The 21,319-nt window shown below is 40.4% G+C and overlaps 1 protein-coding gene, 1 long non-coding RNA gene and 4 other non-coding genes across 6 annotated transcripts; 5 read left to right on the forward strand and 1 right to left on the reverse strand.

Moving 5' to 3' along the window:
- Positions 1–1,048: 1,048 nt before the first annotated feature.
- On the reverse strand, positions 1,049–8,536 carry LOC102688535 (somatomedin-B and thrombospondin type-1 domain-containing protein). Its single transcript, XM_069179361.1, has 5 exons — positions 7,818–8,536; positions 6,176–6,367; positions 5,084–5,162; positions 4,343–4,519; positions 1,049–3,577 (listed from the first exon to the last, which is right to left on the reverse strand). The coding sequence occupies exons 1-5, from the start codon at positions 8,041–8,043 to the stop codon at positions 3,460–3,462; spliced, it is 792 nt and encodes a 263-aa protein (XP_069035462.1). The 5' UTR covers positions 8,044–8,536; the 3' UTR covers positions 1,049–3,459.
- A 6,039-nt stretch (positions 8,537–14,575) lies between these two features.
- LOC107079576 (uncharacterized) lies at positions 14,576–19,140 on the forward strand. Its single transcript, XR_001480520.2, has 7 exons — positions 14,576–14,625; positions 15,057–15,106; positions 16,611–16,696; positions 16,974–17,012; positions 17,862–17,967; positions 18,174–18,253; positions 18,659–19,140. It is a non-coding gene; the product is annotated as an uncharacterized lncRNA (long non-coding RNA).
- Positions 16,809–16,901, forward strand: LOC138223535 (small nucleolar SNORD12/SNORD106). The gene has a single exon (XR_011181927.1). It is a non-coding gene; the product is annotated as a small nucleolar SNORD12/SNORD106 (small nucleolar RNA).
- LOC138223532 (small nucleolar SNORD12/SNORD106) lies at positions 17,705–17,795 on the forward strand. Its single transcript, XR_011181924.1, has one exon. It is a non-coding gene; the product is annotated as a small nucleolar SNORD12/SNORD106 (small nucleolar RNA).
- LOC138223534 (small nucleolar SNORD12/SNORD106) lies at positions 18,016–18,107 on the forward strand. Its single transcript, XR_011181926.1, has one exon. It is a non-coding gene; the product is annotated as a small nucleolar SNORD12/SNORD106 (small nucleolar RNA).
- Positions 18,324–18,416, forward strand: LOC138223533 (small nucleolar SNORD12/SNORD106). Its single transcript, XR_011181925.1, has one exon. It is a non-coding gene; the product is annotated as a small nucleolar SNORD12/SNORD106 (small nucleolar RNA).
- Positions 19,141–21,319: the final 2,179 nt, after the last annotated feature.

Below are 21,319 nucleotides of genomic sequence, written 5' to 3' on the forward strand. Positions count from 1 at the left end.
AGCAGAAAAAAGTCAATCTGAATTATACATTCGATATTTAAATTATTTTAGGCCACAGTGATTGTAATGACTGATTTTACATTTTGCTGATCACAGTTGTACATGAGGCATCATCAAAAAATGAAATAATATATTGACCAATTTTATGATATCAAAGTAGTTTTCAAAAAACTTTGCAGTTTTTCACAGGGAAAAAACTAATATTTCTATTTATTAACTATGACTAATGTGTCACTGCAGTGAATTAATCATAATATATTTTTGGTCATTGTTTGTTTTTAAGGGGGTTTGTAATGGGCTGAAATATTGTACTTTCCTCTGTTGACCTTTTACTACTTAGCACAATTTCTATACAGTAAGTCTGTATCCAAAAATGTGTTGTGCTTCGTTTGAATAAAGAGGTACTCAAGCAGAATTAGTTTTTTTTTTCAGAAAATGGGTTTCTAAATTTCACGTTTCTAACAGAAAGCACAATAAAAAACTATGTGTTTTTTTTTCTTTTAGTAAAATCAGGGGTTCAATTCAATGTACATTATTTTGAAATTCATCAGATTCATCACACTCATCCTGATATTCCAGGGAATTTTAAACAAAGGAAAATCACATTCCCATCCTTCTATGACGTTGTTTGTTTGTCTTGAGGTTCTTTGTTTTGTAAATTTTATTACTTAGTTTTTACTTGTTGACTTTTTATCCGATCGTTTCTGTACAAAGTACTGTCGTACTCTGCATGTGGTGGTTATGAACTGTGAATATGTGTGACATTCAAACCCTGTATTTGTCTTGTTAAAATGTCACAAGTCACATTTTTTAAAGCAATGTTTCCCCATGTCAGACTGAAAATTAAATAAAGTATATCGATTATAAATGTACTTTTGGTCTCTACACTGCCTGTTTTGCTAAAATTACACTGTATTTATCAAAAGTGCATTCAAGTACAAATTTGTAAGTACAAAACAGGCTTAAAAATAAGAGTTAATCTCTTGCAATAAATAAACGAATTCAATTTCCTAAGCAACTAAGAAGGCAACTAGGTAAGAAGAACTCACATGGTGCAAAGATTAGTTTATCTGTAAATAAGAATGAAAACCTACAGTACTTAACAACATACCATAAATCCATACAAAATCCGTAACTTATCAGAGAAAGAAATACAATGTCAGCAAAAACTGCAAAGAAAAATCAAAAGCTAAAATATGTTGATTGTTATTGTACTCCCTATGCCATGACAATAATAGGTGAAACCTAGTTCAGGTGTAGAAAATAACTTTGATAGTCACACAATTATTTGAATGGCCTCTGTCTTTCTGCATCATACTGGTTCACCTGATTTCAGAATAAATATAGCTGTCTCTGAAAGGTATTTCAGTCAGGTAATGAATTCCAAGCACAGATTTAACCATGAAGACCAAAGAACATTCAAAGCAACTCAGGGGTAAAATTGTAGGAAGTGTGAGCATTCAGGTTTCATCACAATCTTAAAATGCAAAAAGACTGTTTAGCACTTAAGAACCAGGTTGCAGAGCATGGATACTCACCTACTGTCCAAGTGAACAATAACTGTACAGTTTTTAAATCTACCACAAAGCACACGAAAACATCATAGGCCTAAGTAAAGGCCTAAAGGTTCTTCAAGATCGGGAATAATCTACAAGCGCAGGTCCAGTGGCGGTCTCTAGTGGCAAAAATCGAGAAGTGCATATTTTCTCAGTGCTGTAGTACATTACTTTGACCACGAGATGAAGCAAACTACCTGACTGGTTAATGAACGTTTTTTCACTATTGTGTAGTGCTGTGCGCCTCAACTGCCCAAGTCATTAACAGCCACATTCTTTCCTAGTTTTTATTCCACCCCGTGCTCTCATTTTCCTTTTACATCTGATCAAGCCAATCTCCTTTCCCCAAGTGTAATAACACATTTGAATCATTTAAACACACCTATAAAAAACCTGCCAGGCTATAGACTTCAAGGAATATAGTTCTAGTTAAAGTAATTCTACCTTTCAGGCTTTATTTAATCATCATTTTATATCATTATAACAATTACATTACACCCAGACTAATCCTAATATAATTTGCATATGGATCTCTGCAAAAGCATGCTTAAAAAATCAATAAAATCACACAGAAGATTAACTTAAATGAGAGTAGTGATTAAACTATCTTGCTCAATCCCTAGGCATGCACTAAGGTTTGATATGCAAGCTGGTGCTTTTGAATGATTTCAGACTGTTGACAGTGATGGGGCTCTGTTGAATTCGATCTTGGACTATACATCAAGAAACTTTGTAACCATGCAATTTCTACGCAATTTACTACTCCAGTTTTGACATAATTGCACATTGTTTAACGAGATGAAGCAATCCGAGTGGAGTTTAAATTGACCTCCTAATTATTCACATTTTGTTCTGTGATTTCTGAGCCCAAAATTACTCTTCATACTCTAATCAGTCTTCTTGAGAGAGTGGCAGCATCACAAAATCTGTATAAAAGCAAGGCTGCTGCATGTCTTATTCATCTGTTCATATTCTAAACACAAAACAGGCACAAGGCAGGATACACCGTGGATAGGACGCCAATACATCACAGTACACACTCTCTCACACCAGGGTCAACTTCACCAGAAGTCAATTAACCTACCAGTATGTCTTTGAACAGCAGGAGAAAACCCATGCAAAGACAGGGAGAACATACTAATTCCACACACATTTTTGGACAAAAATGTGATCAATGATTGTAAAATACAACATTGAAATACTACGTATTACACATGGATTTTGTTGTAGGAATGTTTAAGAATGGTACACTAAGTTGAAAACCAAGTGATATGAAAGAGACCCTTAAGGTTTTATTAAAGGTACTTCACTAGGGACAAAACCCGCAAGGTTTTGTGCATGCTTGGAATACGAGTTGAGATCATTTTGGCTTAGCCTGCTTGGTTAATGGGCAACCTCCTGGCCACAGGATGAGGAGGGTTGAACCTCAAGCAGGGGCAGCCGCAAGGTTGAGATGGGGTGGAGGAGGGAGGCTGGAGACAAATGTCGAATGGGAGGCATTTGAGTTCGATATATAGAGCGAATTCCGTAAAGATAGTGATTAGGAACAGCTGTGTGTGATTAACTTGTCATTGCTATCCCTCCCTGACTTAATAACACTTAATAACCTCCATTTAACATGAATGCAGCTCATGTTGGAATGATATCATAGACAGGCTTGGATGTGTTTTTTAACTCACAAACTTTGTAAAACCTGCATAATGTTCAATTTTCTCAGTTTACCAAAAGAATGGTTTAATCAGGTCTTTGAGTGCACTGGTGGAACGAACGTCTGCCTTATACTGCACCAGGAGCCTTGGGAATTAACTCACAAAGCTAACCTGTGGAAGAACAGGCACCTCTTGGCTTTTACAAAAAAAGGAGCTGGTGGGCAGTCTTAGCGCCGTGGCGGTGGAGCGCAGGCTCAGATGAACAGGAAGCTGTGCACAGTGGGACAGGAACAGGACTCCAGCCGGCGCAGCCTCCTCCACGAGCCGCGGCAGCGCGCGTTCCCCACGCTCTGCCAGCGGAGGAGCTGGCCCCTGGGGAAACAGCGACACGGCGTTTCAGCTCTCCCTCTCCCTCACGAGAGCACGGTGACCCGCGCACACCACGTTCCACGGGGGTAGAGTCTGACAGTCACTTCATCCCCGTCGCGTCCTCGCCTCGCAAAAGAGAACCTCCGTCACACGAGCACCATGCGGCCCTCACGAAGACACTGCATCCATTCTGCTGCGGGAATGCTGTTCCTCCCCTCCAGAGGGCTGGCAGGTGAGGTGCCAAGTTTCCATCAGTTACTACAAGCAGTGTATAGCAAATAAACACTCCTGCCCAGTCTGTCACTCCCAGACCTCCCCCTGACTTGGTCTCTTGTACACAGTAATCAGTGTATCAGCAAGCCCGCGTCACGCTTACTGACAATCACCACGCTCGATACTTCACCTTAATTTATTGCTAACAAGGACTTGACTACGCTGCCTGGGGGTTCTGTCTGAGGTGGCCTAGTCCAGCCTTCAACAAACCGATGGTAAAAAAAAATCTCTCCTCTCTCACTTAGGAGGTGATCTAGTGCCGAGGCAACAGTGCGCTGTCAAGTGAGTGAACCGTGGTCAGTGGTCAGTCATGAAGGGTCAAATAATCAAAACGACGCCACAAAACGTTCCGTCAATTTCCAAATGATATATTCTTAGATTGTTCTTAGTTTTCCTAAAAACATGCTGTACATGGACAGGTAAGTTTCTCTTGCTGCTCAGCGTGTTCAGTGACCAGCCAGCTGCAATGGATGTGTTTCAGGCCTGCACGCTCACCTTTCTGCCTCTTCCCCATCGCCATGGCAGCGCCGATGCTGGTTGCCAAGGGCAGGAGGCTGGCACTCCACACAGACAATGTGGCCCTCACGGAGGTACCGCATCCAGTATGTGTGGGGCCCAGTGGTGTACTGACAGCCAGCAGTGAGGGACATCAGCTGGAACTCCACACAGTACCTTCGGTGGAAGAGAGTTAATGATACCTTTAGTGAGGCACTCTCAGTGTCCTGTTTACCCCTTACACAAAGGGTTGTGAGAGTGTGGAACAAGCTACAGTTTCTTAAATTAACTTGATTTGTAGTGTATTAAAGTCTTCAAAAGTATTAGTATCAATCAACCCCTATATTGACATTCCTATTTTTAAATGTTTTCAAAATGCTCAGTTGCGTTGCTTTGATTTCAGATATATTGAATGTACAAAATCATGTGCATTAGACATTCAGCATTAAAAGATAAGAAAAATTACATTGGGAAAAGGCATCTGAGGTCCATTTTGCTCAGCTATATTACATTTCACATAATTCTTTATTTAACCATTTACATCAATTCAGGACAAAGTCTTATTTTCAATGTCTTGCTATTGGTGAGTCCTATAAATGGTTTGGCACTGTTAGTAGGCAAGGAAAGAGACAATTGTAAGTATCCAGCTTTCATGTCGTGAGTCTGTGTAATTTAGGAATGAATTATCTCATTGTCTTGGGTGGAAGCTTTTTTCTGAGGTCAGTAGTTGAAGAAACCCACCCAGTGATGTCCTTGCTGCTAGCCAAGTCTCTCTTCTTCCTGGCTTTCCCAAAACCACCCGTGGTGATTAATGCAGGAACTGGGGATGATCAATAAAACAGGTAATTAAAATCTTACTTGCGGGTTTCTGGTGGCACGGGAGGTTAATTACAAGAGATGGGTTGCCAGATCTGACTAAAGGCAGAAGTACATGAAATAATGGAGAGGAGAATATTATTCTCTTGATCCAGTTACAATTGTAAACAGTTGTGTGTGTTGGGGGATGCAGGCTTGACTGCAAACATATTTTTTTCTCAGACCAATGACCAATGAGTGGAAGGGAAAATAACAGATTTTGAAAAATACAGTACAAGAAATATAATGTATTGTTGAAACGTTTGGTATTTTTACACATTAAACTACAACTGCCACATCCTTAAATGTTAAGATACCGTATTTTTGCAGCAAGAATTTCTGACTTTATGGTGTTGCAGTCTGAATGACATCACTTACATCCATTAGATTTTCTAACTGCTTTATGCAATACAGGGTCGCAGGGCAGCCAAAACCTATCCCAGCAAGCACTGGGCAAGAGGCTGGATAGACCCTGGATGGGATGCCAGTCCATCACAGGGCACACGCAGACACACACAGATACAAACAAACACAGACACGCACAAACTCATACCAAGACCTGTTTCCCCGCAAGCCAATTAACCCACTAGTATGTCTTTGGACTGTGGGAGGGAACCGGAGTACCTGAAGGAAACCCACGTGGACACAGGAAGAACATACAGACTCCACACATACAGACAGTTCTGGAATTGAACCCAAGGTCCCAGCACTGCGAGACCACAATGCTAACCAACAGTTTCTGGAAAAACGCAAGCCAGAGACACTTCTACCCTGACCACGGAGGTGGATGAATGTGCCATCAGAGCGACAACAGTGCCAAAGACACAGCTCTGCTGCAGGAATGTAATCAGTCATCTTCATAGCTTAATAGTTCGATGGCTAAAAAGAGTGTATAATCCCTGCTCCCCTAGTCATGTACTTAACTTTTGACTTTTAACTTTCTTTTAAACCTATAGCAAGTGTTGACGGAAGCCTCACTCAAGGACGGGAGACACTCTCTGTGGGGAGGCCAGTAGTCCACACAGCCGGCGCGCTCCTGGAGAGGAGGACACGGCACCCCGCCGTTCCGCGGCTCCCGGACCACGCGCCTCATCCGCACGCGGTAGGTGACCTGGCAGGCCTCGGCGCAGCCTGACCACACACTCCACTCGCCGACCGCGCAGGAAGCAGCTAAAACAGGGGGAGGACGAAGGAAATCAGTGCCGTCGCTGGCCACACCGCCACCTTCCAGGCTGATGTCAGAAGATCAACAAGTCCGTGGTCTAGGCTTTCTCCCTCTGGGCCAGAATTCCCAAAACAAGGCCCCGGAAACCACATAATAGGGGGTGCCATCTTTCAGATGAGACATTAGCCACAAAGTCCTACTGTAGCTACTTGATCACTGAAGATGTCATGGCACTGATTATTCTTTACTTATTCTGGGAACATATCCCTAAGGATATTTGGTGTATTTGCGGCAAGAATATTGAATGTGTATTTTGATATACTATTGGGAGACACAATGTGGGCCAGATTCCAAACAATTGGTAATAGGTACAGTATGTCTAGTTAGGTGGCTAAGTTATGGTATAATACTCCAGAAGAAAATAACTCTTTAACTATAGTTTTGGAGTAATGAAAACAAAGATATGAGTACCCACTTATGAAGCAGGGTGTTTCTTTCCAGGTGCTCTCTGAGTGCAGCACCTCACCCAAGGGTACAACATCACTGTCCTACTCATAAACTCTCACTTACTGCCAAGTCCAGAGCCCTGACCACTAGTCCACAGTGCTGTCTTCCAGTATCTCCAGTCATGTTATGGGAATTAAAGTTTTTATGGCATCACCTGACAGCATTAGGGGTCTAACCTCTGTGTTCTGGCTAAAGTCCAGCTCTGAATCTGGCTTAATTCAATTTCCCAAATAGTTTAATTACAGAATTGCTCACATCTCTGTCTTCAATAATATGTCACTAAATATGCTTGTAGGTGGATTGCTAATTGATGGTGAATGCAATCAGCACACCTGCAAAGTACCAGAGTACTGTGTGAAGAAAATACAAGTAAATACCTCATTATTATTATTATTATTATTATTATTATTATTATTATTATTATTATTATTAGTGTTGTTGTTCACTCGTTTTGGTTTTTCAGTCTTCCAACTCTGCACCATCTGTGTGGAGTTTGCGTGGTATCTTTGTGGCTGCTTGGCTTTTCCACTCACAGAGAAATTGATGTCTCTATATTGCCTCTAATACCCGCCTTGTGCCAATTATCTGCAGGGTTAGGCTGTACTGGACCACTGCAGTCCTGTACTGTACCAAGCAGTTCTTGAAAATGAGTAGATGGACTCGAGTTGTGACAATGAGTAAATAGGCACACGCTTATTGTGTTTACTGCAACACTGTATTTAGTTCTTCTCCGACTCAACACTGCCTGCAAGGACTGTTCAAACATTGATGCAAAGCGGAGAGTGCAGAGCAAAGAGAAGCGAAATGAATATGAAACACCCCCCAAAGAAAATAGCCTCTTTAGTAGCGAAAACACTTGCTTCCATACTTTTGAACTATAGCCTTCATTTTATAGATACATATATGTCTACTTTTTCTTTCCGTGCCTCTCCCGGCACATTACATTACCTGGGCAGGCTTGCTGGTAGTCGTGGCAGCAGTCCAGGGCTGATGTACACGCCTGGTCACAGTAGCAGCTCCCGTACGACCTGTCGGGTCTCCATCCCATACTGACGCAGGAGGGGTCCCTGCCGGTACAGCACAAGCCGGAGTCCACACACCCTCCTTCGCAGCTGGGGCTCTGTAGCCACAGCTCAGCGGCGCAAAGCATGAACGCTAACTCTCGGAATGCCATTTCTGTCAACGAATCTAAATGACAAAAATAAACCTTAAACCCAAAAAAAAAAATGAAGAAACAAAGTCAAGTTACACTTGAGACAGTGTAGCCAGGGCTACCTCTTAGTTTACTTGCGCTCTTAGTACCTGAAGCACCTGTGTTACTTTGTTTTGACCACTATTTCCTTTGAACATACTGTAAGTATTCATTTTGCTCTCTGTTAACGCTGACATTTTTTGTGCATCGCTTATTTTACCGAAACACAGAGATCAGTTTTATTCCGATGGCTCCTCTGAAACGCAACATAATATCTCTGTTAAAACAAGTGTCCGGACAGCACTGTCCACCTGTGTCTGAAAATCAGAACAGCTAGAGCAAATCCGACTCCCTCATTAAAATTGGAAAAGTGGACGTCAGCAAATATGTTACCTTCTGTCTTAGAGCGCTGACAAAGAATTGTACTGTAACTGGTGAGTAATATGGTGAGTTAACCTTTCGCACTCGAACTGTAAATTACAACCCCAACACGTTTAAAGAGACAGCACCTCTTCCAGTTTCGCTGTGTAAGTAACGTTTGCTTGGCGTTTATAAGGAGAAAGGTTGTCCGCTTCTTTGCCACACTAATAATATAATATTACCACGCTGCATCTTAGGCGTTGCTCCGGACAGTAAAAATAAGGCTGGTGATGTGATTATTGTGGTATACATTACATTATATACAATATACATTAGGGGTGAGATGTCTGATTGTCTTAAAAAATACAGAGCCGTTTTTGTTCAATTGTAACAATCCTGCTAGGATGTCACAGCGTTTTCAGAACCGGTTAAAAAAACAACAGATAATATTGTTACAAATGGATGGAGAAAACCAGAAAATGACAGAGCAGATAAATCCATTAAAAAATTAATCATCATCATAATTTCCAACTTGTAAATGACTTTTCCCAAGAATACATCTGAGAGATTTGTATAGTTAGAGGCACACAGTTCTCTGACACAGCTTTGGTGAAAAGAATAGTAATTCAGACCCTCTGGGTTAAACAAACATTAACAGTGACAATACACACACTAAGCTACAGTACATACAACATAAACATACAACACAACAAGTTACCCTGTGTACAAACTTTCAAATGAGATGTGACAGAGGCCTAACATCCGAATCACCCAGGAGAACCCCAGACTGTTAACAGCTACTCAAACTCTTATATAACGCCTTCAGGGGCCAAAAGAAGAGCAAGCTGCCTTCTAAACCAAACAGAATGCAACCTGCAGTTAAATCTGTCTCTCTTCAAACCTGGATGCCACAAAATGAACGGACCCACAACCAGGAGAGGCCGTTTTTTAACCAAGGGATTCTGTAGGTGGGAAATCAGTTCTGTAATATAACAGGCTCATTTAACAAGGGTCAAAGATTGAGCTCCAATCCGGTCTTCCTGGGTGATCACAAGGAGCTCTCTTTCTCACCCATCTCTCTCTTGCCTCGTGTCTTCCTCCCATCTTCTTCTGTACCTGCCTCTTTCACAGTGTCTTTCTGGACTGTTAATTGACACTTCATTTTCTACCCTGAACTTAATTAGCTATGGAAAACCAAGGTATATTTCACAGTTGCTTTGATCACCGAATCTGAGACCATTACATCTCAGCAAACTTCCCCATTGCGTTGAACGCTGGACATGCTGACACTATCCAGGTCTCCCCATTGTATCGCTTCATAACAAGACCTCATTAAGCAATGTAATAGTTTAAGAGCAAGCAATTGAAATCTCATGCAGGCCTAAAATCAGCAGGCACCAAGACTGGAGCTCTGCATTGTCAGAGTTGGAAAACCTTGAGATTCTCTTACAAGAAAGGATTTGCAGACTATCACATTAAACCAAACCCACAGACTGGCACCAGACATGCTAATCTTCCTACACATTACCGATAAAGAGTTTAACCTTGACATCCCTGTTTACAAGACTGATGTTGATGTAAGTTTCAGACATAACATTTGAAGTTTGATTGGATTTCTTCCTGGTTCTTAAACGTGTTTCCATGCAGTCAGAGACTGGAGGTCCCTTGTGAATCAATTTTAAAAAAAAAATTAAAAACTTACTGCAAACCTGTGACAGAATGCTGGTTTTATTCCTAAAAGAATAAATTTAACAACATTTCTATACTGAGCTGATTGCAGTGATATGGTCACCTGTATACTGCATATCCTCATGTATAAAGGTTTTGACTTTAAGGTTTTAAACCAACTGTATTAAACAGCAATTGGAGGATTTTTTTCTTTCCAGTGTGTAGAAATATAATATTCTTCTCCTTTAATTGTCTGAAAGTGGGAGATTGTTTCAGGACTCCATTACTGGAGATGTGAGTCTATGTTTTTATGGATCAGCCCGGTTTTTAAGTTTTGTTGTTTTATGCTGGCAGTCTGATTTGCAGTTTCTGAGCAAGCATGTGAAAAGAGTGGATTAATTTAATTCCAGAAATCGGCATTCATGCAGCAATAATGATAGTGGGAGAGAGTGATAAAATACCAGTTATAACACTTGATTTCTCCAAATCAAGCATTTTGCATGATATTTCCATACCTCAACCTATTCATATATAATATTCATATAATCACTGCCTGTTCTTAAGAAGGACCATAACACAGAGCCCTTTCAGTATAAACTTGTATTATTGCTGAAGCATAAATGTATGTCCTTATTGTTGCATACGATAATCACTATTAACAGCCTCCACAAAATATGTGGGAAATGATGAAACAAATGTGAATTAAATGTGTTAATTCATGGCTGGTATTAGGAATATTGATCTTAATAATGATCAGTCCAATCCATCATTAAAAAATTAAACAGTGTTACTGGAAATGAAAATTATATGATCAAAACACCATTCTTTTAAGGAGTGCATTGAATGGATCACAGCCTGAGAATACATAAAAAACATTAAATATAATAGATATGCATCATGCTGATAAAGCCTTCTGGGTTTCAAGGCAGATAAGGTATAGCAATGTGTCTAATTTCACAGCACATAAAAATATTTCTAAGAACATGAAAAAGGTTGCAAACAAGAGGAGCCTATTGGTTATTCAAACTGCAGTAGTAGACCATCAATTAAAAGACGCCACAGAGTCAGCTTTAGAGCACTAATAAGGTGATTGGTTCCATTCTCCTACAATCCTCTGTGTAAAGAAGCATCGCCTGTTTTCTCTCTCCAGTCTTCATAGGTTTGATTTCTGCTTGTGTCCCTGGGTTCTTGTGTTGCTACTGATTTTTAGAAAGCCTCCTCAGCTTAACATGGTCTTAGCTCACCCTGAGGCGTGCTGTCAGTGTTTTTCTTGGTAAACACCTGAGTGAAATACTTACTCATTAAGGGCTAGGAATCTGCTGTCCCCTTCCCCTGTGTCTAAGTTAGTTATTCCTTTCACACCAAAGGAATTTACGCTGGTTGCCTTTTTTCAGATAACCCCTGGAAAAACAAAATCTTTCTCATAACAAGGTGACCAAAACCATGTAAGACTCAAAGTGAGGTCTAGCTAATGGATTAAACTGCATCATGTAATTTTATCTTTACTTCCCCTGATGTAAATTCTATGTTTTTAACTATATCACCAATGGTTATCACCAACCCATGGTTGACCTTGTTTCACCATTCTACACACATTTCCGATTTTGTATCTGTTTATTTGCACCTCATAACAGCAAGGCTGTTAGTTACTTGGCCTTACAAAGAGCACATTGAGAATACAAATTCCTGAAAAGACACCAAAATATTTCGACCAGTTAGTGCAGTGATCAGCGTATGTTGCCATGGGAACACTCTGGACTTCTGGCAGAAGGAGAGGACTTCCAAATAAGGGAGGAATGTGATTTGATGCTGAGAAGCCTTTCTGATTGGCAAGCATTCTTTGTAAGACCATACAAGGGTATCTATCTTGTGTACAACCGCTTATGTCAGTAGATTTTGTTTAAATGGTCTATTATCTGACAATGCTAATGTCAATATGTATTGTATATGTATATGTATGGCAATAGACTCCTCTACTCTGATTTCCTGTCATATTACAAATGGGTGGATTTTCTGTGGTGCCAGGCTCAATTAATTTACTGAAGTTGACTTCTTGTAGGCTGATCTTCATACCAACTTTTCTTGAGTTTGCTTTCCTTCAAGCCTTGGAGTGCAGTAATTGTGTCGTGGTGAATTTCTAATACCCTGAGGAAACAACAAATACAATTTTACTTCAAAGGGTAAACTGTGCGTGTAGCGCCCTCTGTAGTTCCATCCCTGAACAGTCTCCAAAAACCAGGTCAGCGATTGTCAGTCTATGGAACCTCATCACAGTCAACCATCCATGAAAAGAATGACTTAACTTACTTAAGGTACAGATATTTAAAAGAAACATACTGAGCACACAGACAAGGGATACTTCTGTTGAACATAACATTTATGTTCAATTCAAAATCACAGGTAGAAATAATTTCAGAATTAAAAAAGACATATACATATACTGTATATCCATAATCCCTGAAAAAATATATACTAATGCATGACAAAAACACAATAAATTGAACATAAGCAGCTCATTGGCCACATGGACAATATTATTTACATTTTACATACAAAGCCGATATATTTGATTACCGTTTTAAACAGTCTGTTTCTTGGGGTAATTAAAATAATGAGCTTAGTCATTTGATTAAAAAAATTAAAACAATTAGGCATTCAGAATGATGTATTTGAGTTAATAAATTGAACAAAATTAGCTGATTAAAAATCCATATAAGTAACGTAAATGACAACATAGTATTTAACACAAGAACAGCAGTGGGTTTGATGTACCTGGGTGTTGAAGACCACCTAGCTGCTTGTTGATAGTGAGAGTGGCCTGTCTGTGAGAAGATGAAATGTTCTGGTTTAGATAGATAGATACTTTATTGATCCCGGGAGGGAAATTGCACTGCAACAGCAGCTTTACACAGACAACACAGCCACAATGTAACGAATTATACAATAATAATAATAGTACAATACAATCAGTACAGTGAGGGGTGCACTAAAAGAGCTACTCACAGTCCGGACACACAAGGAACAAACTAGAACAGAACAGTACGCAGAAAAATCGTATCACACATATGAATATAAATATAGATGTAAATATAGATAAAGATATAAATATAAATGTAGTAGTTCAGGTGGGGAACTGCATCAGCATGCGTAGGCTGCAAAGGAACAAGTAATAGGTTTATTCCATGCTGAAAAAAAGAAGAAAGAGAACACAACGTTTTGGCCGTGGAGCCTTCTTCAGGTGTGAATAAATAAATATAAATGACTAAATGACAAATGACTAAATATAAATATAAATGTATTGCTTATACATAAATGTATTGCACGGGTCCCTGGCATATATTGCACAAAAAGCGGTTGTAAACAGGAAAAGAAAGAGAACAGATGTAGCAGTAGATGTGTAGATGTGTTCAGTCCAGAAACAGGTCACTGTCAATGTTGCCTCTGCCCAGACACAAGGTGGATGCACAGAATCTTCTTCTTATGGCAGAAGGCAAGAATGACCTCCTGTAGCGCTCCCTGTCGCACCGTGGATGAATCAGTCTATTGCTGAACGTGCTCTTCATTTCTACAAGCCTGTCATAGAGGGGATGGGAGATGTTGTCCATGATGGCCTCTAGTTTGGACACCATTCTCCTCTCAGCCACTACCTCCAAGGGGTCCAGGTCAGACCCAATGACAGAGCTTGCTCTCCTGATGAGCTTGTTCAGCCTTTTAGAATCCACTGCTCTAATCCCAGGGCCCCAGCATACCACTGCGTAGAAAATGGCGCTCGCTACCACCGACTCATAGAACATATGTAGCATCTTACTACGCTCAGCAGACTGGGCTGGAGAAACCAAGAAACCAGCTCTGTGAGGGGCAGGTTCCTGGGAGTAACCCCAGGGGCTTTTATCGCCATGGACTCTCTAAAAACTCATTTTCAGACGGAAGAGGCTGCGCCTTAAGAAATTCAAGAAATATATTACCCCCATCAGCAGAACAGACTGTGTCCTCATCTAGCATGAACATAATCTAAATGCCCAAAGGCTGTTCAGAGATAACTGTTCAGAGAGAGACAGAAATTTCTGGGGTGTCTGGCAGAGAGAATTGCTAAAGTGGTGATGTGGGGGTGGAATCTCTTTCAACACAGTAACGCCTCTGAGGCAGCTTAAGGGCAACCTTACAGCTATCAATACATGGGAAAAATCCATGGGCTCAGTTTCAGTTTCTGCTAACCTATATTGTAGTAGGATAATGTAAGAATATACAGTTCGTAGGAGTAACATGGCACAACTTTACTAAAACAAAGCCAAGGTCGTGCCTTGGACAATGTTTTCTTCTAAGTCTTGTCCATAAGAACATCTGTGGGACCAACTCACCAGTACAGGATACAGTTGTTATTGGCGTACCTTCGCCAGCAGGCTGCACCGTACTACATTTCCCGTCCATCAGTGCGAATCCCGCTGTGCGATTGCGTCAAATGCGAGCGCCGTCTTCTTTAAAAACCTCTTGGCGATCATAGATCTTTCTTTCGTTCGTGGTCTTCGGTGAGAGAAGGTAGTGTGGCCTGCTTTATCCATTTGCCATCATTCTTTAACACGTCATGTGATTTTACTCGATGGGTTGTGCGGGAAAGCGAAGTCTTGCAAGATATGCTTAAAGTTACTTTTTTACATTTTGAGGCATTCTGCACGTGGTGTTGTACTTCTGGGAAGCATCTATTAATGACTTGTATGAATGTATCGTTTTTTGTGCGGTAATGGCGTTGCATGTTTTATTTGCTTACAGCAGCAGGGTTAATAATAACGAGTTTGTTGAAAATGTAAAATCTGAACACGTGCGCAGTTCGGGTGTTGTAAACTGGCTTTAGTTTTGGGTCGTCTTTAGCATGAAAATTGACTTCTTATAAAACAATTGTTTGACACCACCCGGATCTCCTGTTTGTGTTGGTTTTAATAGTTGTGCTCCCCATTTGTCTTTTCTTCTAGCGCTTCTTGGTGGTGTGACATGGTCACACTTCAGACATCAACCAGCGAGGGTAAGATTAATTAAACGTTTTAACTGGAATTTGAAATTGTGCCTCTCTTGTCTAGGGGGGGATTTGTCAGTTTCCTACTTCTACGGTTCGGTACCACGTGGAATTTAAGCGCCTAGTGCGTTTGAAATGTCTGCTTACATTTCTGGCCGATCGCCTCGGGTCAGGACTGTTTTCTTACCGTATCATCACTGAAAAAGGACAACCCCCCGAGTGAATATACTTGCAACGTAGGAATGTTAATTGTAAACGTATAAATAACGTTATAGTAGCATCAGGGGGATACAATTGACATGTTTCTTTCAAGAGCCCCTTCATCGCATGTACACAGTTTAACAAGTAGAAAAATTGGCTGTTTCTCAATTAAATGTTCTTTAACTAAATTAAATGCATCAGACGTGCGCAAATAAAAAAAATACCCCGCTAATCCGCAAGAGCAATTTCTGATAATTGTATAGGCTCCCAGACCATCGAAAGTTTATTTCCTTGAAGAGGTCATATAAATGAACGTCAGTCTAAGGCCTCGTTTTTGTGTCGGTAGTACTGGGCAGTTGTCTATGAACGTTGCGAAACGCAGCTCATAGCATGTTTTTGGAAGATGTAAATGCCGGTTGAAGAACTGCAGCGCTGTTTTTAAATTTCCTGGTTAGAAAACAAGGGCATTTAAAACCATAGTGAAAGTAAAATGCACACACTGTGTAAAATCTCCAATTTATATAACAAAATAGACTAAAGTGACCTATTACTATGCTGTACTGTGAATGGGCAGCCTTTGTCCTTCATATCTTTTTAGTGTATAATATGATTAAAATCCAAGGTTCATGTTATATAAATATTGCAATGATTGGTTCTGTGGCTAAAGATCTGCATCTGTAGCTGGGAGGTTGCTGGTTTGTATCCTGAAGAATTCTACTCTGTTGGGCTCAGGCAAGGCCCCTAACCCCAACTGCTCCAGGGGTGCCGTGTAAATGGCTGACCCTGCGCTCTGACCCCAAGCTTCTCTCCCTGTCTTTGGAGTATGTAAATAAAGACACATTTGGAATACAAGACATTGTATATGGCCAGTAAAGTGATCTTATCTAAAATGGCAGATATGGTCTGTAACTAGATTCTGGTGGTAAACTTCAAACGTGGGTACTATTGGAAGTCGTATAAGAATGTGCTTACTTAAGGAGGTTACCTGGAGTAGCAATGACTGGGGATTTCTTACTTTCAGCCTTGTTACTCTTGTTGCATTATCCTCATCATTCTCATACTTCAACAAAAGCATGTACAAATAGTTGTGATCTACACATGTATATGTCCCTTACTCAGTATTTCCAATGAATTTAAGGTATCCAGAGTAAAGATTTAGTACTATAGTATTATTACTCTGACTTTCTTAGTCAGTCAGATAGTTGTAGTGGTAAGCTTTTCTCTGTAAAATAGCCCCTGTTCCACCTCGTCAGACTTGTTTTATTTTTTTTAAAGTACTTTTTGTGTAATACGGTTTGATGTTGCCCTGCAGGGTTCCCTTTAGCCTTGAGGTGTGTAAGAGATCTGAGTGCAACATGACTGCGAACAGAAGTGGCAGTGGCTTTGGTCATATTCTAAGTAAGTGGTTTTTTTTTCTCCAAAATTACTTGTCTTCACAAATGCGAGATCATCCTATACAGACTACTTTAGACACCCACGAGTTGGTACAGTCCTTTCCATTTGTGTGCTTGCTGGTTCAAGTATGATGACTAAGCTTTTTTCCCCAGCAGATCGATAGTGTTGACTCTTTTGCACTGTAAGCCAAATGTTCTGATTGACCAGCAAAAAAACACATCTGCGGAATTCTGGTGAGTGATTCCTCCCAGTCTGATCTGTCTTTTCTGGTTTCCCGCAGTGACGTGAGGAGTTCTGCTACCAGCACGCGTGTCTCAAGGTATGTATAAAGAAGGGAGAATAATTTGATTGTTCTTAAAAACCAAGATGGTTTAGCTTCTTTTCACATGAGGAGGGGTAGCAGGGTAGCTAGCCTTGGTGTGATGGAGTAACTTGATGTGAATCGGGTCTAGCTTAATGTTCCTTTAACTTCCCTGTACTTTTTTGTCTGGCTTTGCCTCAGTGCTTTATATTATAGTCTGATTCACAACTTAAAAAAAAAACTGCAAAAAAGTGGTGGGACAAACATGCAGTCTTAAATTTAACATGTCCCCATTCTGTGTTCCATTGTAAATTGATAAAAGTGTCACCTTTGTTTTAGGTGTCACTCATTACTAAAATACAGCTTGAGCACCAGTTACTGACTGTCAGCTGCTTCAAGTGTTTTAGATGCCTTGAGTAAATTTGTAAAGGCACGCCAATAGATCTGTTGACTAGTTCTTGAACCATTTTCACAATAGACTTCAGCTTCTAAAACTAAATGGATCAAGTCATTATTGCAAAGGTTGTTTCCTCAGAATACTATCTGTACTATTGGCAAGACTTACAGATGATGTACAGTGAGAAATTGGATCTAGTGTACTTACTGTTAACTTGCACATTTTATCAGTTATTCAGATCTTCATTCCTGATAGCTGCCTTGGCACTTGAGGGGAATTTTCTTAGATTTACTGGCTGTCTGATGATTTTGGGTCTGGTGAATATGATGACTATCTTTTTTCCCCAGCAGATCGACTTTGTTGACTGTCTGCTATTTTAAGCCAAATTTGTCTGATTCACCAGCTTAAACAATGAACACTTTGCAAAGTGCTTTTTCCCATTTCTGAAGAAACTGCTTCTTTCTTTGCAGGTCTGTGTGCTGGAGATATGGTGGTACCATGGAGATACCAGGGGTTGTATGCAGATACACAATCACTGTTGGCACTGGTGGAATCGTAATTTTCTGCACAGTTGGTGTAAGTATTTTAGATTGTTGCTAAAATTTGTTTGTGCAGAAGTAGAAGGCTGGTGTCTGTGATGACTGATCTTTTTTCCCCAGCAGATCGACAGTGATGACTGCTTGCTATTTTAAAGCCAACTTAACTGATGCACCAGTACATTTTAGAAAGACCTGTACATGAAGTGCTGTTTTAAATGGCTAAAGAGGATGCTCTTTTTGCAGGGGACGAGTGATGGTGTCAATCTCAAGGGTGAGACTGCTGCAGAATTTGGAATGGTATCAGTGAAGCGTGTGGTGCTAATGTAAGTAAACTAATGTTCTTGTTTAAAATGCTCATTGGGGAGTAGAGTCGAGCTGGTTTGGGAGACTGCAGCTGCTGTGAATGATGACTGATCTTTTTTCCCCAGCAGATCGACTGTGTTGACTGCTGAATGCATTAAAGCCAAACATGTCTGACACATTAGCAGCAGAATAATGCATTGTGTAACTTGTGTAGTTCATTAAATTTTGTTGCTGGTAATGGTTAACATTTCCAACTTTGAGAGGTCTGTGTCGCAGGAACCAAGTGCCTTAACACTGCAGGATTTGTTGGATATTTTACGTGAGGTTCAAGCCTCATGTATAGTTAAATTATGGAAGTTAGTCTTTGGAAGCAAGGAGCACTTAACTGCAGTTTTTTTACAATGTAATCTTTTGTCTTGTTTCAGGATCAAGAGGGGGAGTGAAGTGCCAAGATGAGTGGTTATTGAGGACTTGCTTCCTTTTGGACCTTGTTTTTGTTAATGCGAGCCAGTGATCAATGTAATTTTAAATTGTTGTAACATCTCTGAAAGTAGAGGAGCAAAATGAAGTACTTAAATACTACAATGTAACCTGCCTATAATCCATGTCAGAGAATATTTTCACCTACGACTATGAATACTATTCCATCAATTGTTCCACACTGGTATATTACATTTTGATGTTTCATAGATGCTATGTGAGCATAAATTCTCAGTTAATAGATTCTATACTCCTTTGATATGCAGTACTTTCTACTATGCCATATTGCCTCTTCTGAGTGAAGTATATTCTTAATTAAAAAGGGTAGCTTTTACAGAACTGTTCTAGTATTTTCTTTTCTACATTTATTTCCATTGTCTAGGAATCCTCATTTCCCAATATGCGAATAAACAATTGTTTAAAGTTTTTTTTTTTCTGTTATTACTTACAGACAATCCAAGCACACATTAATATACAGTGCCTTGCGAAAGTATTCGGCCCCCTTGAACTTTTCAACCTTTTGCCACATTTCAGGCTTCAAACATAAAGATATAAATTTTTTATTTTATGTGAAGAATCACCAACAAGTGGGACACAATTGTGAAGTGGAACGACATCTATTGGATTTTTGAAACTTTTTTAACTAATAAAAAAATGAAAAGTGGGGCGTGCAAAATTATTCGGCCCCTTTACTTTCAGTGCAGCAAACTCACTCCAGAAGTTCAGCGAGGATCTCTGAATGATCCAATGTTGTCCTAAATGACTGATGGTGATAAATAGAATCCACCTGTGTGTAATCAAGTCTCTGTATAAATGCACCTGCTCTGTGATAGTCTCAAGGTTCTGTTGAAAGCGCAGAGAGCATCATGAAGACCAAGGAACACACCAGGCAGGTCCGTAATACTGTTGTGGAGAAGTTTAAAGCCGGATTTGGATACAAAAAGATTTCCCAAGCTTCAAACATCCCAAGGAGCACTGTGCAAGCGATCATCTTGAAATGGAAGGAGTATCAGACCACTGCAAATCTACCAAGACCTGGCCGTCCCTCTAAACTTTCAGCTCAGACAAGGAGAAGACTGATCAGAGATGCAGCCAAGAGGCCCATGATCACTCTGGATGAACTGCAGAGAACTACAGCTGAGGTGGGAGAGTCTGTCCATAGGACAACAATCAGTCTTACACTGCACAAATCTGGCCTTTATGGAAGAGTGGCAAGAAGAAAGCCATTTCTCAAAGATGTCCATAAAAAGTCTCGTCTAAAGTTTGCCACAAGCCACCTGGGAGACACCCCAAACATGTGGAAGAAGGTGCTCTGGTCAGATGAAACCAAAATCGAACTTTTTGGCCACAATGCAAAATGATATGTTTTGCGTAAAAGCAACACAGCTCATCACCCTCAACACACCATCCCCACTGTCAAACATGGTGGTGGCAGCATCATGGTTTGGGCCTGCTTTTCTTCAGCAGGGACAGGGAAGATGGTTAAAATTGAGGGGAAGATGGATGCAGCCACATACAGGACCATTCTGGATGAAAACCTGTTGGAGTCTGCAAAAGACCTGAAACTGGGACGGAGATTTATCTTCCAACAAGACAATGATCCCAAACATACAGCAAAATCTACAAAGGAATGGTTCACAAATAAACGTATCCAGGTGTTTGAATGGCCAAGTCAAAGTCCAGACCTGAATCCAATCGAGAATCTGTGGAAAGAGCTGAAAACTGCTGTTCACAAACGCTCTCCATCCAACCTCACTGAGCTCGAGCTGTTTTGCAAGGAAGAATGGGCAAGAATTTCAGTCTCTCGATGTGCAAAACTGATAGAGACATACCCCAAGCGACTTGCAGCTGTAATCGCAGCAAAAGGTGGCTCTACAAAGTATTAACGCAAGGGGGCCGAATAATTTTGCACGCCCCACTTTTCATTTTTTTATTAGTTAAAAAAGTTTCAAAAATCCAATGGATTTCGTTCCACTTCACAATTGTGTCCCACTTGTTGGTGATTCTTCACATAAAATAAAAAAATTATATCTTTATGTTTGAAGCCTGAAATGTGGCAAAAGGTTGAAAAGTTCAAGGGGGCCGAATACTTTCGCAAGGCACTGTAGCAGCCTACTCAAGCAGTAAAAATAGTTGAGAAATGATGCATAGTTCCTAACTCAAATTAGGTTTGAGCCAGGCTTCACACCTATTGATACCACATGGCCATTTCATGGCTGATCACCTACTTACCTGGGCAGGGAGTCACTGTCCAGTAGGTGCTACATATTACCCGTGACACCACAATTTCCCTCACTTGGAACAGTTCCATTTTGACCACTGCAGCCATCTGGTCAATTACACAGTGTAGAGATCATTTGCAATGAAAATGCCAATGTTCTGAAACAGGACCACTGTTGGCTGTTTACAGCTTACTGAATTTATCAAAACTAAATTCCATGCTTTCCTAAACTGATGATAAAACGGTGACCTGCTGGATTATATCTTTAAACCATTATCTTTAAAACACTGCTACTGTTGCAGAACAAGGAAAAAAAACGGAATCATTCTTTTAGCTCTCGAGCCATAGAGTTGAGTATGACTTTCATACATCAACCGCAATAGTC

The sequence above is a fragment of the Lepisosteus oculatus genome, chromosome 16 (assembly GCF_040954835.1).
Source record: "Lepisosteus oculatus isolate fLepOcu1 chromosome 16, fLepOcu1.hap2, whole genome shotgun sequence".
Classification (NCBI taxonomy): Eukaryota; Metazoa; Chordata; class Actinopteri; order Semionotiformes; family Lepisosteidae; genus Lepisosteus; species Lepisosteus oculatus.